Genomic DNA, 24,751 nt, shown 5'->3' with positions numbered 1-24,751 from the left:
TCAAACTCATGTCCATCGAGCCAGTGATACCATCCAACCATCTCATTCTCTGTTGTCCCCTTCTCCTCCCGCCTTTAATCTTTCCCAGCATCAGGGTCTTTTCCAATGAGTCAGTTCTTCGCATCAGGTGGACAAAGTATTGGAGTTTCAGCTTTAGCATCAGTCCTTCCAATGAACACCCAGGACTGATCTCCTTTAGGACAGACTGGTTGGATCTCCTTGCAGTCCAAGGGATTCTCAAGAGTCTTCTCCAACACCACAGTTCAAAAGCATCAATTCTTCAGCATTCAGCTTTCTTGATAGTCCAACTCTCACATCCATACATGACGACTGGAAAAACCATAGCCTTGACTAGATGGACCTTTGTTGGCAAAGTAATGTCTCTGCTTTTTAGTATGCTGTCTAGGTTGGTCATAGCGTTTCTTCCAAGGAGCCAGCGTCTTTTAATTTCATGGCTGCAATCACCATCTGCAGTGATTTTGGAGCCCAAAAAAAATAAAGTCTCTCACTGTTTCCACTGTTTCCCCATCTATTTGCCATGAAGTAATGGGACCAGATGCCATGATCTTAGTTTTCTGAATGTTGAGTTTTAAGCCAACTTCTTCACTCTCCTCTTTCACTTTCATCAAGACACTCTTTAGATCTTCTTCACTTTCTGCCATAAGCGTGGTGTCATCTGCATATCTGAGGTTATTGATATTTCTCCTGGCAATGTTTGATTCCAGCTTGTGCTTCCTCCAGTCCAGTATTTCTCATGAGGTACTCTGCATATAAGTCAAATAATCAGGGTGACAGTATACAGCCTTGACATACTCCTTTGTTGATTTGAAACCAGTCTGTTGTTCCATGTTCAGTTCTAACTGTTGCTTCCTGACCAGCATATAGATTTCTCAGGAGGCAGGTCATGTGGTCTGATATTCCCATCTCTTGAAGAATTTTTCACAGTTTGCTGTGATCCACACATTCAAAGGCTTTAGCATAGTCAATAAAGCAGAAGTAGATGTTTTTCTGGAGTTCTCTTGCTTTTTTGATGATCCAATGGATGTTGGCAATTTGATCTCTGGTTCCTCTGCCTTTTCTAAATCCAGCTTGAACATCTGGAAGTTCACAGTTCACATACTGTTGAAGCCTGGCTTGGAGAGTTTTGAGCATTATTTTGCTAGCATGTAAGATGAGTGCAATTGTGCGGTGGTTTGAACATTCTTTGGTATTGCCTTTGTTTGGAATTTGAATGAAAACTGACCTTTACCAGTCCTGTGGCCATGCTGAATTTTCCAAATTTGCTGGCATATTGAGTGCAGCACTTTCATAGCATCATCTTTTAAGATTTGAAATAGCTCAACTGGAGTTCCATCACCTCCACTAGCTCTGTTCATAGTGGTGCTTCCTGAGGTCTGCTTGACTTCATGTTCCAGGATGTCTGGCTCTAGGTGAGTGATCACACCATTGTGATTATCTGGGTCGTTAAGATGTTTTTTGTATAGTTCTGTGTATTCCTGCTTCTGTTAGGTCCATACCATTTCTGTCCTTTATTGTGTCCATCTTTGCATAAAAAATTCCCTTGGTATCTTAATTTTCTTGAAGAGATCTTTAGTCTTTCCCATTCTATTGTTTTCCATTTCTTTGCGTTGATCACTGATTTAAGTGTTACTTATCTCTCCTTGCTATTCTTTAGAACTCTGCATTCGAATGGGTATATCTTTCCTTTTCTTCTTTCCCTTTCACTTCTCTTCTTTTCATAGCTGTTTGTAAGGCCTCCTCAGATCAACCTTTTTGCCTTTTTACATTTCTTTTTCTTGGGGAAATAGTCTTGACCCCTGCCTCCTCTACAATGTCATGAACCTCTGTCCGTAGTTCTTCAGACACTCTGTCTATCAGATCTAATCCTTTGAATGTATTTGTCACTTCCACTGTATAGTAAAGGATTCCATTTAGGTCAAACCTGAATGGTCTAGTGGTTTTCCCTACTTTCTTCAATTTAAGTCTGAATTTGGCAATAAGGAGTTCATGATCTGAGCCACAGTCAGCTCTGGGTCTTCTTTTTGCTGACTATATAAAGCTTCTCCATCTTTGGCTGCAAAGGATATAATCAATCTGATTTTGATATTGACCATCTGGTGATGTCCATATGTAGAGTCTTCTCTTGTGTTGTTGGAAGAGGGTGTTTGCTATGACCAGTGCCTTCCCTTCATAAAACTCTATTGGGCATTCTGTACTCCAAGGCTAAATTTGCCCGTTACTCCAGGTATTTATTGACTTCCTACTTTTGTCATCCTCCTTTACCGAAAGCCTTAAAGGAGTGATGCAAAACAGGGATTGGCACCCCTGTTCACTATTGGCCTTTCAGTTGATTTTTGTCGTGGTCCTGAACCGTCAGTGGCATCATGGCTTGCCTACACCCTCTAAACACCAGTTGTGACAACTAAAAATAGTTTCAGATATTGTCAAATAGCCCCTGGGCAGTAGTGTTGCTAGAGTTAGACATTAAAACACAGGATACCCAGTTAAAATTTGTTTTATTAAGGACAATTTTTAGAATGGTTGCAGGTTCATCACAAAATTGGGCAGAAGGTGTGGAGACTTCGCATATATCCCTTACCCCACACACACCTCCCCCACTACTTACCAGCATCCCCCGTGAGATGTACATTTCTTACAACTGATGAGCCCAGTTAAAGTCTGCAGTTTACGTTAGAATTCACTCTTGGCATACGTTCTGTGGGATTGGACAAAAGTGTAAAGACATAGATCTATCATTGTAGTATCATACACAGTAATTTCACTGCCCTAAAAATCCTAAGTGTTCTGCCTACTCATCCCTTCCCTCCCCCAAGCCCTGGCACACACTGATCTCTTTATTGTCTCCATAGTTTTGCCTTTTCCAAAATGTCATAATGTAGTCTTTCCAGATTGGCTTCTTTGACTTCGAAATAGGCACTTAAGTTCCCTCCCTGTCTTTTCATGACTTCATAGGTCATTTCTTCTTGTGTGCTAAGTTGCTTCAGTCATGTCCAACTCTGAGACCCTATGGATTGTAGCCCACCAGGCTCCAATGTCCATGGGATTCTCCAGGCAAGAATACTGGAGTGGGTTGCCATTTCCTCCTCCAGGGGTTCTTCCCCAACCAGGGAATGAACCCACTTCTCTTATGTATCCTGAATTGGCAGGAGGGTTCTTTACCACCAGCACCACCTGGGAAGCCTCATTTCTTCTTAGTTCTGAACAATATTCCATTGTCTGGATATAGCATGGTTTATTTATTCACTTACTGAGAACATCTTTGTTGGTTCCAAGTTTTAGCATTTATGAATGAAGTGGCTATAAACAACTGTGTACAAGTTTTTTGGTGGACATACATTCTCAATTCACTTGTGTAAATACAAAGGAGTGTAATTGCTGGATCATATAACAAGAGTATGTTTAGCTTTATAAAAATCATCAGACTCTTCAAGAGTGGTTGTACCATTTTTCATTCCCATCAAAATGATTGAGAGTTTCTGATATTCCATATTCTAGTCAGAATTTGATGTTGTCAGTGTTCCAGATTTGGACTCTTCTAAAAGCACAGTGGTAAGTCATTTTAATTTGCATATCCCTGATGACATACAATGTGAAACATCTTTTGATATGCTTATTTGCCATCTGTATATCTATTTTGGTGAGGTGTCTGTTAAAGTCTTTGGCCCATTTTTAATCAGGTTGTTTGTTTTCTTATCATTGAGTTTTAAATATTCTTTTGAAAATATTTTTTCCCAGTCTATGAAGTCATTAGAGAAGTCACAGTCTTCTCATTCTCTTGACATTTTCTTTACAGAGCAGAGGTTTTAATTTTAGTTAAGTCCAGCTTATCAGTTCTTTCTCTTGTGGGCCATGGCTTTAGTGATGAATACATAAAGGCACTGCCCTACCCAAAGTCATCTAGATATTATCCTATACCATCTTCTAGAAATTTTATACTTTTACATTTTGCATTTCAGTCTACTGTTAATTTTGAGTTAACTTTTTGCATGGTCTCTGTCTAGAATCATTTCACTCAGCCAATTTTTAATTTCATATAAGCAAACAGTATGTACAATATATAAAATACAATTATATTAGAAATTATTTATACTAGAAATTTAATTTCCCTGTTATTCCACTTTAACTGAGCATAAGGTGTTGTTGGGGAAAGATAATTAAGAACAATCTTCAAACCAAGAAAAACTCTGCAAAGGTAGAAGAAAAAGAAAATCATTGCGTAAACCTTAAACTAGAATGTGATACACATCAAGGGCAATCTGCTAAAGAGATTGCAAAGACCCAAGGAAGTTTTGCTTTTGTATAGTTCATCAGATAGAGTCCATTACATACATATTCTCAAGATAAATGATAAATAGTGCTTAAGTAAAGGATTTGATGGCATCAGTTGTTACACATAGTGAATCCTAAATTCACCTGGTATTTGGGGTCACCATGTGCATGAAGGGAAAGGGGTTTTCCTCAGACCAGAAAGACTTCCTAAGAGCTCAGGGAGAGGGAGAGATATGATTGGGTGAAAATCACCACAAATAGTGCCCAGGGGGCCCTACCTAGGGCTTCATTGGTAGCTCAGTTGGTAAAGGATCTGCCTCCAATGTGGGAGACTGGGTTCGATCCCTGGGTTGGGACAATCCTCTGGAGAGGGGAACGGCTACCCACTCCAGTATTCCGGCCTGGAGAATTCCATGGACTGTACATCCATGGAGTTGCAAAGAGTCAGTCACAACTGAGAGACTTTCACTTCATTTCACTTCAGCCCTACCTCATCCATCAAGTGCTTTACTTCCTGCGAACATGTAAATAGCCACAAGTAAACAAGCAGAAATGTGCCATGGTTGGTTATCATCACCAATGGTGTGATTGGATGTGTGGAATCTGTCCGCATTTCAGGATAAAAATCATGAGCAAAAGAACTTGAAAGAAGGAATATGTGTTCTGGCTGTGGTCTAGGAACCTTCCATCAGCCCACTTTGGTGAAATAAAGAATGAATTGGCATCAACACTTCCTGAATGAGAGTCAGTGGCTTGAGAAAAAACCCAGGGACAAAAGAATGTTCTTTCAGCAATGGTGCATCTTTTGACAACACAAAGGACATAACTGTATGGAAAACACACATGCTAAGTGCTTGTAAAAAGTGATTTGCAAGAGTAGGAGTCTGAGCATGAATACATTCTTGGAATACTTAATCAATATATATAGTTTATTTTATTTTTTCATATATGTTTAAATGTGATACATGATGGAAAAAGTTGTGCCTAAATAAATTTAAAAGAAATTTTTTGATAGGAAATAAATACTCACAAGTGATAGAAAGTGATAAAAACCTTGAGTGGCATATTTTCTTTCTTGAAGCACATGAATTAATAGTGTATCTTACAATAAATGGCATCTCAGAATAAGAGAAACCTGGTATTTAAGTTGCTTAGGCATAAGAACATTATTTTTTATCTTAACACTGTATCTCCTCAATTAATTTAATATTAATTTTGGTTGAATGTACATTATAAACATTGTGTTGATTAAATCTTATTAAGTTGAAATTCATCAGATGTTAAATAAATTTGGTCTCTTACCAGAGGAAGGAGTCTTCAAAGTCTTCTGTTAGATGGTGTGTATATCTGAGAAATAGAAAACTTTTTAGAGCCTCTCTGACTAGGTAAGAGTATTTTCTTTTGCTTAGAAAATATACTAATACATTTTATCTTTGTCAGGTTTTTCATATTTCTTTATGGCGTGTAATGAAAAAAGCTCAAATAGCAAAACCTCCACCCAACACCAAATTTGCATTCCGGGCCATGGTTTTGTACTTGGATTTACTCGATTCTTCTTTGGAAGAGGCTTCTTTAGGTACTGATTAATTTTAGGTGTTTCCGTGACCAAGAAATTCCTAACTTTATATAGGATACATAATTTGAGAAAAATGCACCCCAAATTTTTGTGGCATAGATAGAATATGTCAGTACTGACAGTTGTAGGGTTCAAGCTTTGCCCTGAGAAAGCTCAAAAGTTTCCAAAGATCTGACATGTGTCCCCTGTTCCACGTATTTCCAGGGGAGCCCAGAATATTCCAGTTTTATTTGTTCCTGACCTTAAAAAGCAGACAGTCACTAATCTATATAGCACAACTTGAGGAATTCTGGGAAGATATTCTGATCTCAGTAACCCTCATTTCTTCCTTTTCCAATGCTCTATTCCCACGGTTTTAGCATTTCTTTCAACTTTAGGAGACCCTTCTTGCTATTTTCACAGAGGAATTCAACAGTATTTCACTGAAGTGTCAATATTTAGCATTTCCCTTCTCCAGAATGTTGATATTCTAAAAAGGAACCACCTGCAGAAGGCAATGTTAAATATAAGAACAAATCTATCATTGTGGCACTTGACCCATCAGATGGCCTTAAAAGTTACAGGCAGTGAAAACTGAACTAGAGATTAAATTAACTTTTAGTCCAAAGTTTGTTTTTCTCTTTCTAGCGGAATGGGTAGATGTTAAGTACAGTGTACCAACAAGCGACAAAGAGTATTCTCCAGAGGAAATAGCAGCAGCAATTAAAATTCAAGCCATGTGGAGAGGAACCTATGTCAGATTGCTTATGAAAGCAAGAACACAAGGTATATTCTTTTAATCATTTATAAAATGAACTTGCATATATAAGTGAAGTGAAAGTCATTCAATCATGTCTGACTCTTTGCAACCCCATGGACTGTAGGCTGCCAGGCTCCTCTGTCCACGGAGACCTTAATACTGGAGTGGGTAACCTTTCCCTTCTCCAGGGGATCTTCCCAACCCATGGATTGAACCCAGATCTCCTGCGTTGCAGGAGGATTCCTTACCATCTGAGCCACCAGGGAAGCCCCTGCATAAATAAAGATGAATATTTGTTTACATGCTAACAAAAAGTATTTTAGGTTCATTCAACTCTATGGCTCAGCTAACTTTTTAATTCTATAAATATTGAAATTTCTTGAGTTCAGGGTGCAGGTAGGTATGCTCAAGCTCTTGTTCCTGCAATTTAGTGCAATGTGGCTTTAGTCTGTGTCTGACAGAGTGAGCACACAGCAAATACTGGCTGAATGAATGATCAGCTGTATTTTCCCAATCTTTTGTGAGTTCTTTAAAAACAGGAAACTAGCCTTTTTCCATTCATCCCCAGTGCCTAGCGGAATGCATAGCAGTCAGTTTCAGGTAAGTCATAAATAATTTTACATTTCTAGGTCATTTTTCAAAGTGAATGCATGAACGAATTAAATGAAGACATTTCCACGTATGTCCATGGCATCATACACTTAGAAAGCGTAAAATGCATTCAAAGTGTATTATTATATTTATCAAATCAAATATATTTTTGTATATGAAACTATTTTGTGAAAAGATCTGGTTTATCAGTTCAAAATAAAACACTGCAAAGGCAAAAAATTATATTCAATTATTTTCATTCTGCAAATTTTGTTGACATTTTTATGTAAAAAGCCTTGCCTCCCATAGAATTCTTTGAGTATTTGGAAATATTCTGTTGTAAAAGTATCTCTGAAATATTTAATAAGAAATATCAAAATGCTCATCAAAGCAGTAAAATCTATAGATCCATAAATGTTAAACAAATAAACTGCATTGCATAGTTTTGTGATAGAAAAACATCCCTGTTGTTTGTCCATATATACTGTAAAAAGTATAATCATATAATAATTTTTTTCTCTTTATAAAGACAAAAATGAACAGCTTTTTAATAGTATTTGTGTTCTCAATCAATATATAGTTATTGAATAATTCTTGTGTGTGCAGAACTATTCTATGTTCTGGCCTTACAGAAATTAGTAAAACTTCCAATGTTTCTGCTCTGGTGAATCTTGTGTTATAGTGATCCCAGGCATGCAATGGAAAGTAAATATATTAAGATAATGATTTCAGATACCAGTAAGTTCTATGAAGAAATTAAGATAATTAGAAAAAAAAGTCAGTTTCTGACATGTTAAATTTGAAACGCTTATGATGGATTCACATTTTTTTGTCAGATCATCTCCTCTTAAGCCTTTTGTGGATTATGCTTTAGGTTAAGCTTCAGTGAGATCCCATTAGCCACTGTTCTTTAGGGGGAAAATGGATGGATTATAGTTTCTGATACAAGAGTGTTCATAAGGACTTTTTTGCTGTGATAAGTGATCTTTTGTTGTAAACTCTTTGATGAGTATATTCAATTAGATCAAAGAGATTTTATGATTTTTTAACTAGAGATGAAGGGAAACAGCATAAAATGATGATCAGAACTCTCAGCTAGAGACTCATAGCTTTGTATTTTAAACATGATTTTATTGCTAGTAAAGCTTCTGACTCTGGATATCACCTTACTTGTGAGTTTCAAGTGCTTCACCTGTGAAAGGAGGGCTTAGAACAAGATGATTTTTCAGGCACCTTACAGTTTCTGTATTGTTATTTTTAGATACGAAGGAAAATGCCAGTGTTGCAGATACTCTTCAGAGAGTTTGGGCTGTGTTGGAACAGAATACAGAACAGTATGCAATTTCTCTCTTAAGGTAAAGCAGTATAATGATTTTTTTAAAATTGCAGTATCTTGGTATCCTCCAAGTTCCAGTTCAAATGCCACCATATTTGTAGGGTTTTCCCTAATCACTGCAGGTAGAAACATCCCATGGCTTCTGAACTTCCCCACTTAATACGTGTTTGTCTTCACTGCACTTATCTAATATTCTAAGCAGGAAAGCTCTGGAAGCAAAGCAAAGTTTCTTGAAGTCTTTTGGTGCTCAGGAGACAAAAGTTAAAAGTTTAGGACCTGCTAGGGGGGAGTATTTTTGTTTTTGATGTCCAATTGCTAATCTGTGTCCTACTCTTTGGCAACCCCACGGACATAGCACACCAGGCTTCAACAGTGAAAGTCATCTCTTGAAATCCCTGGTGAACAGCACTCTAGACACAGGGACAAGTGAGGTAAAGTGGGCCTTAGGAAAACTGCATTTTAACCACAAATCTTCGTGGAATGAATCTGATGCAAGGAAAGACTGAAGGCAGGAGGAGAGGGGGGAGACAGAGGATAGGATGGTTGGATGGCATCACTGACTCAACGAACATGAGTTTGAACAAAGTCTGGGAGACAGTGAAGGACAGGGAAGGCTGGCACGCTGCAGCCCATGGGGTTGTAAAGAGTCAGACACCATTTAATGACTGAACAACAACAAATATATAAAAGCAGCAGATCATTTTGATGTAGGAGCTGGCAGACCAAATCTCTAACAGTGACTATAACGGAAAAGCTCAAGAAAATAAAGAATAAAGAGAAAATAGATGAAAAGTTTAGATTAATAAAGCACAGTTAAATGGAGAGTACATAAATATAATTTCTAACAACTGAAATTTAAAATGTTTTAGTTTAACAGCATATTAGGCAGAATAGAGGAAGAGATTAGTGAACTGGGAGATAGGTCAATAGAAAAATAGTGGAAAATAAGGAAAGACCTAAGGAAAATATGGGGCATGCTTAGAAAGTCCAGGATTTATATCATTATAGTACCAGAATATAAAAATATAATAGCTGATACATTTCTAAAACTGATAAAATACATCAACTTGTATTTTCAAGAGACTCTGCATGCAGAGTCTGTGCAGGAAGGACACAAAGGAAACCATAGTCAAGCTGCTAAAAACCAAAGGCCAGAAGAAAAATCTTCAAAGTTACCAGAAAAATAAGACATATTATTTTCAAAGGACAATTAGACTAATAGCTACATGTCGGAGTAAAATCTTAACCTTAGCAAAGCAAAATGCAGAAATTGGGTAAATGGAGGTACAGAGTTCTAAGGTTCTGGCATTACTGCAGAAACGGTAAAGTAATAATCTAGATGAAATTCTAATAAGGCAAGGATGCTTAATATACTCTCTAGCAATGTGCTAAATGGATCAACTAGTCAGTTTAAGAAACTAGATTAATATTACACATTTTCTAAAGAACAGAAAGGAAGAGGAAACATTTACCAATTCAAAACCTTGATTTTAAAATCTCAGCAAAGAGTTAAAAAAAACCAAAAAAAAAAAAACCCTGAAATTGCAAACCAGTCACCCTCTTAAAATTAGATGAAAAAATGTAGCAAATCAAAATTGGAATTCTATAAAAAAATACTATCTTTTAATTAAGTGGGTTTCCCACTCTGAGACTTGCAAGAGTAGTTTAACATTAGGAAATGCATTAATTCAGCACATTAACAGGGAAAAGGAACAAATCATTTGGTCCTTCGGATAGGTTCAGAAAAAAAACATTTGAAAAAAAGCAACACAAATTCAAAATTTTAAAATTTTTAGCTAAGTAAATTTAGAGATTTTCCTTAATATGTTATGCTACCTAGCATATTTTTAAATTACTGTAAATATAATTAGTGGTGAAAATTTGAAAGCTTTTCCTTGAGTTGGAGATTGAGACAAAGATGCCTGCCCAAACACTTTTATTCAAGGTAATCCTGAAATTCCAAAAATGGCAGAAAGGTAATAAAGCAATAAAAGTGTCAGCAGAATTTGAAGGGAAGAAATAAAACCACCATTTACAGGCAATATGGTTCTGTATATAGAAAGTACCAAAAACATGCCACATGAACCAGAAGATATAACCAACCTGGTCTTTGTTCTTGTAGTTATTTTTTAAAGTTTTTTAATACCCTACTTCCCTGGTGGCTCAGGGGGTAAAGAATCTGCCTGCAATGCAGGAGACACAGGGGCTGCAGGTTCAATCTCTGGGTCAGGAAGATCCCCTGGAGGAAGGCATGGCAACCCACTCCAGTATTCTTGCCTGGAAAACCTCATAGACAGAGGAGCCTGGCAAGCTACCGTCCAAAGGGTCACAAAGAGTGGACACAACTGAGGACACGGGTGTGCAAATATAAACCCATCATTTCCTTCCACTACCAAAGACCAGCAATCAGAAAGAGCAGGTGAATCCTGTCCTCCTTGAGAATCTCTCTGGCTTTGCTTCCCGCTGACGGTACAGTCAAGTCATCACCATCTGGAAGCCAAGCACAGCTCTAGCTCGGTCTAGACCTCCACAGAGAACCACTGTCTATGACCATTAGAGCTTCTGTCCCAGCTAACACCCACCATTTCACAAAAGACCTGAGACTCCTAATGCTGCTGAGGCTGGTTCTGGTTCCTGGCTGGGTGGGAGCTACAGCACCCAGGATCTCTCTGATCATTTCCATTGTGTTCTGGATTATACCACAGCCTTCCAGCAGGGCAATCATGGAGAAACCTAATTGCACTAGAAATCATGTACAAGGAAATCTCTGGCACTCTCCCCTTGTTCATGGCCTTTGCTTTTAGGGTCTATTTTTAAATCTTTTTTTTTTTTTTCAAATCAATTCCCCACTGTAAACTATGCTCTATTATTTATTCTCTACATCAAGTCCCCAGACTTTCAGTGGCTCCTACTCAGTTTTATTGCTAATTTTCCTGCTTCTAATTTTCTTACCCTTATAGCTTGATCTTTGGTGTGGTTTCCCATCTATAAATTTCAATTACTCCCAGAGTCATGAATTAGGTTCTCCTTCAACTAAGAACTTCAGATAACTTTGGGCACTTTCGAGAGACATCATGGTGGACCTGAAAATGGTCACCTCTGCTTTTGAGCCACACACAACGAGCCTTCATTCGATGAAGTACTCAATCCATCCAACAGTGGACTGCAATATTTTATACTGGTTTTTTTTGGGGGAGGTTCTTTTTTGTTATAAATATAATTTGTTTCAAAAATTGCTTTTGCCATTGATACTTAAATTATTTTTACCTTTCCAGACTTATGTTTAAAAGCAAGTGCAAATCTATGGAATCTTATCCATGCTATCAAGATGAAGAAACTAAGATTGCTTTTGCTGACTATACTGTGACTTACACAGACCAGCCCCCAAATACTTGGTTTATAGTTTTCAGGTGAGGCTATCATTTATTGGCAAATAATATCACCCCTAAGTGGTGTAAAATATTCATATATAGAGAGTTTTCTTTGTGATAGTAGTAAAATTATGAACATTTAACTTGCTTTTGGAACTTAGTTAAAATTCCTTCCATATCTGATGTGAATAAATGAACTATTATAGAAATTTTATCTATGTTTCATTAAACAAAATATGAAGAATATGAAGTTAACTATTAGATCTTTTGATGAATGTGGCTTCTCCTGTGGTTCAGCAGGTAAAGAATACACCTGCAATGCAGGAGATGCATGAAATGCAGGTTCAATACCTGGGCCAGGAAGATCCCCTGGAGTAGGAAATGGCAACCCACTCCAGTAGTCTTGCCTGAAAAATCCCATGAATAGAGGAGCCTTGTGGGCTACAGTCCATGAGGTCTCAAGAGTTGGACACGACTGAGCAACTAACCACGCACACATAATATAATAAACTGATATGCTTTTAGTAAAGAAATAAATCATTTCATTTCTAAGCAATAGCATGTTAATCACACATTATTTATAAATATTATTTCTTAAAAGGTTAGCATTTGCATGAAAACATAATGTATTAATTAGAATTCTAAAGGAAAACAATATGTGTACCTTTAAGTTATTTGCAACTTTAAACTTATTTTTTTATTTCTTGGCTTCAAACCTAATTTCAAACTTTCTTTATGATTCATGCCAAGGGAAACTTCACTCTTTTGTAATTACAGAGAAACATTTTTGGTTCCTCAAGATATGATTTTGGTTCCCAAAGTATATACTACACTTCCAGTCTGTATGCTCCACATTGTTAACAACGACACAATGGAACAAGTGCCAAAAGTGTTCCAAAAAGTGGTGCCTTATCTTTATACCAAGAATAAGGTAGGTTTAAATTGATTCTCCTCATTTGATAAAATAGCAATGAGAAGCCAGCACCCTGAGAGTTTCCAGCAAAAGGTAGAACAGATGTGTTTTCAGCCCATAATTAGGCCCTGGTCTTTCTTCAGAGAAGTCTCGTGTATCTGACAGCAATAGGTACTTAATGTGAGTACCAGAACATTCGCCTTTTAGTCCCCTTCTTATCTTTTTGCCAAAGAAAATATGACAAAAGGAAAATGTTAGAAATCCCCATTATTAAAATTATAAAATCATACAAATCCTTAAAATGAAAATGGAGGTAAAGAGCGCATTTAGTCTTATCCCTAAACCAAATCATCATTAGGTTGTCTGTTTCCCACAGGGTTTTTTATTTGATTTCTCAATATGTTTGAAGATTGTGTTTATATAGCCACTCACCAAATTTGGCTTAGATTTCCTTTTGAATATAAAAATTTCTTACATTTGTAATTGGAAATCAAAGGTCTCAAAGATCCATAAGAAAAAGATGATTTCATTCAAAGGGATATTCTACTAAGTTCACAGACATCATTAAATTCTAGAGATGAGCTCTTGACTTCACCAGATAAGTATACTAATACTGATCATGTTAGTCATTGACACCTACTTTATGTAGAGATCTTTAGTTGGGTATTTCATTGGAACCACACAAGACTCTGATTCTTATTCACTTGTAGCATACTTTGGGTTTGGTTTAGCTTTTGCTTTGTAGCTCCACTGTAAACCTCCCTTCCTTGGGTAAACTTAATATGGGGTTTAGCTTTAAACGATGCCATTGAGTCACTATTCAGGAGAACACTCTCCATTTAAATATTATTTCTAAATTGTAAATTTGGGATTGCAACAAACATAGCCATTCCCTCTCTCAAATATTTCCTGTCTTCTACCATCTCATCTTGTGTTTTTTTTAAGAACAAAATAGAGAGAATGTGGAGGAAAGTATAGAACTGTATGAATAGCAGAATAGCTTCTGTCGTTGTTTTTGTGGTATGGTTTTCCTTTCATCAAGATTCTTGGTCTTCAAATGTTTCTCCAGGTTACTAAGCTCTTCTACAATGTAGTTCCCTTGAACAGAACAGCCTTGAAAAAGACTTCCAACCCACCTAAATTATAATCATTTCCCCATTGTTTTAGTCTATGATTACAATAGCATTTTAGCACTTGCAAAGGCATTTGACACATATGTAGCCTATTTTAGGTCAACTTTTTCTAATGTATATCCATAGAAATAGGGTCTAAGTTTTTTTTAAAAAATTCTGGTTACACAGTCAATCCTTCAGAATAATTTGACTTTTTTTTTGGTAATTTTTCAAAGACCATAAACTGTGATTTGAAATGCTTAGTTTCTCAGTACTAGGTACTTTGCTATGTTACTTTTATTCCAGAGTCTTGAGATCCTTTAAAATTGCCAGGTTCTCTCTTAAAATCTTATCACTAGTTTAGCTTCAGATTATCACTTATCAATATATCTATCCTACCATTTTATAAATCTTTTATTCTCTCTCAAAATTGTTCTCTGAGTCTAGACAAACATAAATGAGTCATGTAATTTTGTTTGACTTCTTTAATACATTAGTCCCACAAGCTCAAATAATAAAAGCAGTAAAAAAAAATCTTTGCAGGTAAAAATATTTTAGCCTACATGATTTATCTCCCTTTTCTACTTGCCCCAAACATAATATCAAAAGTCTTTATGGGTGTTGCAATTCTGAGCTCATTGCAGGTATTGGGATTTTAGTTACTACCCCAAGACATTTATTGGAGTGTTATGAATTCATTCTGTCTTGTGTATGTCTAATTTTTGTTTCTGGAAATCTAAACACATCAGCTTCCCTCATAGCTCAGTCGGTAAAGAATCTGCCTGCAATGCAGGAGACCTGGGTTTGATTCCTGCGTCGGGAAGATCCCCTGGAGAAGGAAATGACAACCAACTCCAGTATTCTTGCCTGGAGAATCCCATGGACAGAGGAATCTGGTGCGCTACAGTCCACAGGGTTGCAAAGAGTCAGATGCAACTAAACCACCATAAACACATCAGAGAGTTTTCTCTGCTTCAGAGAGCAGCTGGAATACAAAGCCTGTATTTTCCTGCCTTGTTAGAAATGTCTGGAATTATAAACTCAGAATTGCTTTGAACTTCTGTGTGTTTTCACTCTACCAGTTTCCTTAATTACTTCCTTTCTCCAACTTAAAGAGCTCATCTCCAGGCTCACAACTGGGTTCCATGGTACCAGACCTCTGCTGATTCAATAGCTTTACTTGCCATTTGTCATACCAAGGGAACTATATTTCCGTAAACTCTTTTGCTTTTTTCATCTCATATTTAGAAAGGTGATTCTGAAAAGACAAGAAAATCAAGTAGGAAGCTACTGGGCTAATCCAGGAGGCAATGATTAAAAATAATAACTTGTCTTAGGTAGCATTAGAAGAATTAGAAGGAAATGTAGTAATCATCTACCACAGTTAAGCATTTTTTAATGGCTAGGGAAACATACAAACAGAAATATTAGAGTGTTCCATTTTCTCCAAAAACATGTAAGTTATAAGTTTTTAAGAGGGATTTCAAAACATAATACTAAGTGATTTGTCACTTATCAAGAGATTGGAAGATTTTTATGTATATTAAGATAAACCATTTTAGTACTGTGAAAACATATACAGGAAGGGGCCTCCCAGGTGGCGCTAATAGTAAAGAACCTGCCTGCAAATGCAGGAGATATAAGAGACATGGGTTCAGTACCTGGGTCAGGAAGATCCCCTGGAGGAGGGTATGGCAATCCAACTCCAGTATTCTTGCCTGGAGAATCCCTTAGACAGAGGAGCCTGGTGGACTATAGTCCATAAGATCACACAAAATCGGACACAGCTGTGGTGACTTCAGTTCAGCTCAGTTCAGTTCAGTCGCTCAGTCGTGTCCGACTCTTTGCGACCCCATGAATCGCAGCACTCCAGGCCTCCCTGTCCATCACCAACTCTCAGAGTTTACTCAAACTCATGTCCATCGAGTCGGTGATGCCATCCAGCCATCTCATCCTCTGTCATCCCCTTCTCCTCCTGCCCCCAATCCCTCCCAGCATCAGGGACTTTTCCAATGAATCAGCTCTTCACATGTGGTGGCCAAAGTATTGGAGTGTCAGCTTCAGCATCAGTCCTTCCAATGAACACGCAGGACTGATCTCCTTTAGGATGGACTGGTTGGATCTCCTTGCAGTCCAAGGGACTCTCAAGAGTCTTCTCCAACAACATAGTTCAAAAGCATCAATTTTTCGGTGCTCAGCTTTCCTCACAGTCCAACTCTCACATCCATACATGACCACTGGAAAAACCATAGCTTTGACCAGACGGACCTTTGTTGGCAAAGTAATGTCTCTGCTTTTTAATATGCTATCTAGCTTGGTCATAACTTTCCTTCCAAGGAGTAAGCATCTTTTAATTTCATGGCTGCAATCACCATCTACCGTGATTTTGGAGCCCCAAAAAATAAAGTCAGCCACTGTTTCCACTGTCTCCCCATCTATTTCCCATGAAGTGATGGGACCAGATGCCATGATCTTAGTTTTCTCAGTGTTGAGCTTTAAGTCAACTTTTTCCCTCTCCTCTTTCACTTTCATCAAGAGGCTTTTTAGTTCATCTTCACTTTCTGCCATAAGGGTGACTTAGCACCACCCATATATTGGAAGGCAGCTATGCTCACCATTATATTACCAACCCTAGTGAAACCATCCATTGTATCTTTGAAAACTAGTAATAAAATATTACTTACTTCAGTGTAACTCTTCTTTGTTGTAGAAAGGCTATACATTTGTGGCTGAAGCATATACTGGTGACATGTATGTGTCATCCTCACGATGGAAACTGCGCCTCATTGGTTCTTATCATCCACTCCCGTGCCTGTCTCGAGACCCTCCATGTAATACCTTTGCCATAAAGGAAATCAGAGATTATTACATACCCAATGATAAGAAAATTATATTCAGGTATGTAACAGAAAGGAGATGCATTCCTTTAAAATATTAATATCTTGTATTAAATAGTTGACTTTATATTTAAATATTTTATTTAAATATTGATATTATCAAAAATAATAAATTTTTTTGTAAAATCCTAATTTTGAACTTCAATTTTATACTTCTTTGAAAACAGAGAGCAATATGATTGTATAAATGTTATGTAAGATACAGCCTATGTTGCACATGTGGTTTCTTAGTCCTCATCCTATTTTTGTTGTTGTTCAGTCACTCAGTTGTGTCCAACTCTTCATGACCCCATGGACTGAAGCATGCCAGGCTTCCCTGTCCATTACCAACTTCCAGAGCTTGCTCAAACCCATGTCCATTGAGTTTGAGCTCAAGTCCATCACCATCCATGTCGGTGATGCCATACAACCATCTCTTCCTCTGTCATCCCCTTCTCCTCCCTGCCTTCAATCTTTCCCAGCATCAGGGTCTTTTCTAATGAGTCAGCTCTTTGCATCAGGTGGCCAAAGTATTGAAGCTTCAGCTTCAGCATCAGTCCTTACAATGAATATTCAGGATTGATTTCCTTTAGGATTAACTTGTTTGATCTCCTCACAGTACAAGGTATTCTCAAGAGTCTTCTCCAACACCACATCAAAAGCATCAATTTTTTGATGTTCAGACTTCTTCCTGGTCCAACTTTCACATCCATACATGACTACTGGAAAAACCATAGCTTTGACTATGCAGACCTATATGGCAAAGTAATGTCTGTGCTTTTGAATATGCTGTCTAGGTTTGTCATAGCTTTTCTTTCAAGGAGCAAGCATCTTTTAATTTCATGCCTGCAGTAACCATCTGCAGTGATTTTGGAGTCCAAGAAAATAAAGTCTCTCACTGCTTCCATTGTTCCCTATTTATTACCATGAAGTGATGGGACTGGATACCTGATTTTAGTTTCCTGAATGTTGAGTTTTAAGTCAGCTTTTTCACTCTCCTCTTTCACCTTCCTCGAGAGGCACTTTAGTCATCCTATTTGGCTTTCATTAAACATTCTTCATAATACTCTTCCTTCTTTTACTCTCTTTGTTCTGTTCCATCTCTAACGCTTCTCTTGTGTTCAGTTCAGTTCAGTTCAATCGCTCAGTCATGTCTGACTATTTGTGACCCCATGAACTGCAGCACGCCAGGCCTCCCTGTCCATTACCAACTCCCGGAGTCCACCCAAACCCATGTCCATCGAGTCAGTGATGCCATCCAATCATCTCATGCTCTCTCATCCCCTTTTCCTCATGCCCTCAATCTTTCCCAGCATCAGGGTCTTTTCAAATGAGTCAGCTCTTTGCATCAGGTAGCCAAAGTATTAGAGTTGCAGCTTCAGCATCAGCCCTTCCAATGAACACCCAGGACTGATCTCCTTTAGGATGGACTGGTTGGATCTCCTTGCAGTCCCAGGGACTCTCAAGAGTCTTCTCCAACACCATAGTTCAAAAGCATCAATTCTTCGGTGCTAACTTTCTTCATAGTCCAACTCTCGCATCCATACATGACCACTGGAAAAACCATAGCCTTGACTAGACGGACCTTTGGTGGCAAAGTAATGTCTCTGCTTTTTAATATGCTGTCTAGGTTGGTCATAACTTTCCTTCCAAGGAGCAAGCATCTTTTAATTTCATGGCTGCAATCACCATCTACAGTGATTTTGGAGCCTCCCAAAAATAAAGTCAGCCACTTTTTCCACTGTTTCCTCATCTATTTGCCATGAAGTGATGGGACTGGATGCCATGATCTTAGTTTTCTGAATGTTGAGCTTTAAGCCAACTTTTTCCCTCTCCTCTTTCACTTTCTCTTGTGTAGATTTCTTCTTATCTGCCAACTCACCCTTCTTTTCATACTTGTTTATGTATTCTCACATCTCCCTGATAATACATTGATAAGTAGTCCTCACCATGGACTCCACTCTCCCATGTATCAGAGCTTTTGGTTTTAATTCCCACACACCTCTCATCTTTGTGCCCTCCTCTTTATTCTAAGTGTCCTCCGCTATTTCATAGTCTCATTATATTTTATCTACAGAAACACTGTTTCTGGAATACATTTCTCCATCATATCTACTCTTTTTCTTTATATTCTCTATTTCTCTGTCTCTTTCTCTATCACCTTATTCATTACATGTGTATTAGTCACTCAGTTGTGCCCAAGTCCATGTGACCGTCATGGACTGTAGCCTTCCAGGCTCCTCTGTCCATGGAATTCTCCAGGCAAGAATACTGGGGTGTGTAGCCATGCCCTTCTCCAGGATATATTCCTGACCCAGGGATCATAGCCGGGTCTCCCACATTGCAGGCAGATTCTTTACCATCTGACCCACCAGGGAAGCCCCTATTCATTACATATCCATCCTTTACTACTGGAATAGTTACCTTTCTAACACACATGATTAAATACGTGATTCCCTTTCATTGAAATTTGGGAGATTGAAGCGTCAGCTGAATTGACTCCTGCTGATGGTTGTGAGGGAGAAAATACCCCATACTCTCTCTATCTTCTAGAGGTTGCTGGTCATTGGCATTCTTTAGCTTGTAGGTTTATAACCCTGGTCTTTGTATTCCTCTTCATGCACCATTCTCCCTGTGTCTCTCTCTTTCCAGATTTCTCCTTTTTATAAGGTCCTCATTTTAACTTGATGATTTCTGAAAGGTAATATCTCCAAGAATGGGAGCATGGTGAGGTGCTAGCGGTTAGGACTCCAGCAGGTTTTTGAGGGGAAACAATTTAACCTATAACAAACAGTGACAGTGAATCTAGAGGGAAAATAAAGGATTTTAAGATACCAAGGAAGTGAAATGGACAATCTTGGCTGATTATGGTTTGACTTGGGAAACTGTTGGAGAGTAAGTGTTGTTTATTTAAATAGAGGTTTCAGGAAGAGGACTCTGCTGGTTGGGCAACAGTAGACCAGTGAAATGTCTGAGGGACATTGCATAGGGGCGCTGGACTGGAAACATGGATTTGGAAATGATTATTCTATTTCTGCCCATTGAAGTGACTGGGAAAGTTTGTACAAAAAGAGTCAGATCCTGGACAGAATATTAAGATTCTCTGGTATTTATGAGAATGTCAATGTGAGAGACATCTAAAAAAATCACCCCTGAAATAGGAGGTACTAAAATTGTTATGCCCATGGGGAAAGGTTTTTGAAGAAAGAAGAAATGAGGGTTGATTCAACCCTGTCAAATTCCCCTGAGAGGTCAAGGAAGATGAGAACTGAGATTTCGCTATGGTAGTGACAAGCTGCTTGAAACCATGGCAAGAGCAAATTTAGCACCTTTTTGGGGGCAGAGTAGGGTGTTGTGAGTGAGTGGAAGGTGATGAGCTGAGACAATAGAAGTTGACAACTCTCCTTGGACTGTAAGCTGGGGAGTAAAATAGAGCTGAGGCTGAACAGCGGGGTTGAATGAAGATATTTTTCAGTTTGGTTTTTGTCTTGTTTTGATCTGTTTTTAAACAAGTGAGACCTCCATGGGTACAAAAGCCAAAATCAAGAAGTAGTAAAGTGGGGGAACTTAAGATACAGAAGAGAGAAGATAGAAAAGCAAATTCATATTATTAAAGTTAAAAAAAAAAAGAAAGAAAAGCAAATTCGTAGAGAAACTGAAAGTTTATAGAATCCTGAACATTTGCAAGGATTCACCTAAAGTAGGAAAGAACCCCAACAAAAAGACTAGAGATCTTAGACGGCATTAAGGGACAGAGTTAGGGAGGAATTAGACTGCATATTTTCACTCTTTTTCCAAGAGGTTCCCAACCAGCATGGTTAAAGGGTGAGAGCACAGGTGAAAAGTACTACTTTTGATTTCTATTTTTGGGACTCAAAGAAAATACTTGACAGTGAAGTTTTGAAAGCTACTGCCAGCCGTGCTGTTTGTTTCACTGGAGAGGAGGGCGTGATGGAAAGGTGCGATGTGGCAGTAGTTTGCAATCTATCAAATTTTATCAGTGAGTGCATATCATATCTAAATAAAATGTTACATATCTCTGCTTGGGATGTGATAGTAATAAACACCTCATATGTAATTTCATTTTACCCGAGCGTACTGGGATCTTTTGCCAAAGTCTATGATAGCACTAACATTTCCAGGATTTTAACTGACTGTCTAAAGTAGGTTTACTTGTAGATTATCATATCAGCAAATGATGCAATTTCCTTAGTGGTTTGAAGAAAAGACTGTTGATAAAGATGAATGTTTTTCTTTACAGGTATTCAGTTAAAGTTGCATTGCCACATCCTATTACAATACATGTTCGCACATCCAAACCAGATGTATTCATCAAACTACAGATCTTAGAAAATGAAGAAGTTATCGTGAGCTCCACCGGGAAGGGTCAAGCTCTCATACCGGCAATTAACTTCTTGGGGAATGAGAAAGACTTGAGCAGCCAGTGTAAGTGTGGCTTTTAAAGTTGGTTGTACATAGATTCGTAAACAGGTATTTATGTAACTGATGGTTAAACTGTTTTAAGATAGAATAGCAAATTGGTAAAATTTGATACCATAGTATTTTGTAGAAAACTATTGCATTTGTGCATGACATTAGTCCCTGAAGATAGATTTGTTATAATTGTACTTTAAAGACTTTATTACTTGAGCCCTCTCAGATTTTCAAATAAGAAATAGATTTTTATTATTTTGAAATAACTTTTAATTAATTTATTTATTTTAATTGGGGGCTAATTACTTTATAATATTGTAGTGGTTTTTGCCAAATATCGACATGAATCAGCCACGGGTGCTCATGTGTTCCCCATCCTGAACCCCCCTCCCACCTCCCTCCGCATCCCATCCCCCAGGGTCATCCCAGTGCACCAGTCCTGAGCGCCCTGCTTCATGCATCGGACCTGAACCAGCGATCTGCTTCACATATGATAACATACACGTCTCAACGCTACCCTCTCAAATCATCCCACCCTCACCTTTTTCCACAGAGTCCAAAAGACTGTCCTTTATATCTGTGTCTCTTTTTTAACTTTTATTCCAAATTTATTATTTTTAGAAAATATTCTACTTATTAAAATTAATAAAAGTGTTGAAATTATTACCTGCAATGTAATAGCCACAAGAGCTTCTAATTAATAAAATTATTTCTGAAGTAAGGGATAACAGTGATGCTGTAAGATATATTCATTTATTTTAATAACTTGGTTATGACTATAAAAGTAACACATGTCCAATGTAGAAAGATGAAAAATAGAAAATTATAAACAAGGCAGCAAGAAATCCTTTGTAATCATACAACCCAGAAAAAAGAAATACTGTTAGTATATTAGCTTTTACACCTCTACTGTCCATTTTTACATTCTCATTTTAAACAAAAGTAGAATATTACCAGTTTTGGTAATTGACATTTGTTTTTCTTATTTGTGACATTGATTGGGGCCTTCAAACCTATGTTAAATAAGAGTGATGATGATATACTTGTTATTCTTAAATAGGAAGGCTTAGAGCATTTACCATTCAGTATGATGTTTGTTGTTGACTTCTGATAAATACCCTTTATAATATTTAAGAAAGTTTTTCTCTATTGATAGCTAAGGATTTTAATATAGGTTTGGAACTTTATTGGTTACTTCTTTGTTTATAAAAAATCATCAAAATTTATCCCTTTGAGTCTCATATATTAATTTTTAATTTGGAATACATTCTTGAAATAAAACTTATTTATCCATGATGTTTCAATACATTCCTATGTTTTGAATATACTATTTTATTTGGCTTGTTAGATCATATTTTCCCTTTAACTTTTAACTATTGTAATATTTTTACAATTTCCAAATAACTGTTTTAGCTGGTCTTCTGTTGTTAATATCTACTTAAACTTTTGGAATTAGTGTGATTTATACATTTTCTATGTTGAGCATTGGCTAGATGTTTTCACTGTGACCTAATTCAAATCAGTTTTGGTTAGTATTACATTGAGTTTTATAAAGAACATGTATTCTCTATTTTGGAGGTAAATGATTTGATGTCTAAATACATGTGCACTCACACATACATTCTCTCTATGTATATATAATAAAAAGAAAACTTGCTAGTTTCAATATTTAAAATTTCAATTGTCACTTACATTTTATCTTATGGCTTGTAATTTTTTGAAAAAATATGTTAACATCTATTTTAATTGTGAAATGTGTACAAATTTATATCTAATATTTTCCAGTTTACATATTTATATGTTACATTGTTAGTTGAAAAAAGTTCTATATTTGCTTTATATTTATTGATATGCTGTATTTTAAAAATGAATATAAAGCAGTATTTTTTCAACTTTAATAGATTGTATGATAGTAATTCTGGTTCTTCATTTGTTATCATTTGCCTGTTCATTTTGGTTCACACATTTAGCTTTTCAACCTTTCTCTTATAATTCTCTTATAATTTTTTCCACTAAATCTAAGATTCTAACCTCTGAAATGGGGTGATGTAATCCACTTATATTTATTTTGATAAGCTTGCCTTTTCTGATTTCTGCCTTCATGCTTTATTTTAAAATTCATTTTACTGTCTAGCTAATCTTTGCATAACTATGTGGTGGCTGGCATTCTTCCTGATCTCTATTATTCCCAATAGTGTTTATGCTGATTATCTCAAGTATATAAGCAAATTACTAAAAAGAATTTACCTGTTACCTATTTTCTAATATTCACACTTTTCTTTTCTTCCTCCTTTTTAAAATAAATGCAACCAAATCAGGACTCTTTTTCTCCTCTCTTATTGACCCTGGAAACTGTTATGGCAGTCCAGGGACATTCCTTTCCAATATGAATGAAAATCTGGAGGAGCAGAGAATTGAGAAGACACTACATTGTAATGACACAATTAGGGCACAAATGTCATGCTTTAGACACAGGAAGGTGGGAAATTCCCTATTATATCAGTAATACAATGAGCTTAGTTAAAACAGCAAATTAATTCAGATCATGTCTCCTTTCGTCCCATCTTTCTCCCTTCATCCCTGAACATCCTCTAGATCATTTTCAGTACTAGTTCATCTTTCTGCCTTTTCATGCCAATCTGCCTGCACCATTTCTATATATTTATTTGGATAAGCCCAAATAACAAAATATAATATTTATACATATTTCTCTTCAAGTATGTTAAGACAAGTAAGGGTACTATTAGGTTTTGCTAGTCCAAATGCCACTCTTACTCTTGAAGATGACTTTGTTTTCTTTTCTCTAATCCATGCTGTACAGATTTTTTTTTTTTTTTTGCTTTACTTCATGCAGGAATACTGTAATTCCAAAACTTTAGCAGGTACTGTGGGCGATTCTCCTATCCTGTTTATAGCCTTACATCTTTTCTTTAAGTAACTAATTGCCCCTAACGTTACTCTCCCAAGTTTTTGATTTATATTCATAGAGGCAAACACTAGCTTAGCCTATCAGTTCAGTTCAGTTTAGTCGCTCAGTCGTGTCCGACTCTTTGCAACCCATGGACTGCAGCACGCTATGCTTCTCTGTCCATCACTAACTCCTGGAGCTTGCTCAAACTCCTGTCCATTGAGTCGGTGATGCCATCCAACCGTCTCATCCTTTGTTGTCCCCTTCTTCACCTGCTCATACAGCTTATCATTATTTCACTTTAAAAGTTAGCAATTTATGGCTGAGTAATATTCAGTTCAGTCCAGTCATTCAGTCATGTCCAACTCTTTGCGACTGAGTAATAGTAAAGTGAAAGTGAAGTGAAGTTGCTCAGTCGTGTCCGACTCTTTGCGACCCCGTGGACTGTAGCCCACCAGGCTCCTCTGTCCATGGGTTTCTCCAGGCAAGAATACTGGAGTGGCTTGCCATTCCCTTCTCCAGAGAATCTTCCAGACCCAGGATCTTGCATCGCAGGAAGTTTCTTTACCATCTGAGCCACCAGGGAAGCCTATAAACAAACATTA

The 24,751-nt window shown here is 37.2% G+C and overlaps 1 protein-coding gene and 1 long non-coding RNA gene across 6 annotated transcripts in view; one reads left to right on the top strand and one right to left on the bottom strand.

Moving 5' to 3' along the window:
• LOC110138173 (uncharacterized) overlaps positions 1 to 24,751 on the bottom strand; it is a 370,957-nt gene that overhangs the window by 4,831 nt on the left and 341,375 nt on the right. Inside the window, exons 6-7 of the long non-coding RNA XR_011485665.1 lie at positions 16,613 to 16,766; positions 2,627 to 2,716 (exon numbers count right to left, since the gene is read on the bottom strand). This is a non-coding gene — a long non-coding RNA (uncharacterized lncRNA). The remainder of the gene's footprint in view (positions 1 to 2,626; positions 2,717 to 16,612; positions 16,767 to 24,751) is intronic.
• ADGB (androglobin) overlaps positions 1 to 24,751 on the top strand; it is a 172,820-nt gene that overhangs the window by 99,736 nt on the left and 48,333 nt on the right. For all 5 annotated transcript variants that reach the window (XM_070461650.1, XM_070461648.1, XM_070461646.1 and 2 more), the window contains 7 exons: positions 5,731 to 5,866; positions 6,494 to 6,631; positions 8,458 to 8,551; positions 11,808 to 11,942; positions 12,681 to 12,834; positions 16,639 to 16,826; positions 21,066 to 21,250. In XM_070461650.1, the coding sequence (XP_070317751.1) occupies positions 5,731 to 5,866; positions 6,494 to 6,631; positions 8,458 to 8,551; positions 11,808 to 11,942; positions 12,681 to 12,834; positions 16,639 to 16,826; positions 21,066 to 21,250 (1,030 nt within the window). The remainder of the gene's footprint in view (positions 1 to 5,730; positions 5,867 to 6,493; positions 6,632 to 8,457; positions 8,552 to 11,807; positions 11,943 to 12,680; positions 12,835 to 16,638; positions 16,827 to 21,065; positions 21,251 to 24,751) is intronic.

Source organism: Odocoileus virginianus, chromosome 34, assembly GCF_023699985.2.
Source record: "Odocoileus virginianus isolate 20LAN1187 ecotype Illinois chromosome 34, Ovbor_1.2, whole genome shotgun sequence".
Lineage (NCBI taxonomy): Eukaryota > Metazoa > Chordata > Mammalia > Artiodactyla > Cervidae > Odocoileus > Odocoileus virginianus.
This window is presented reverse-complemented; position numbering and strand designations above follow the sequence as displayed.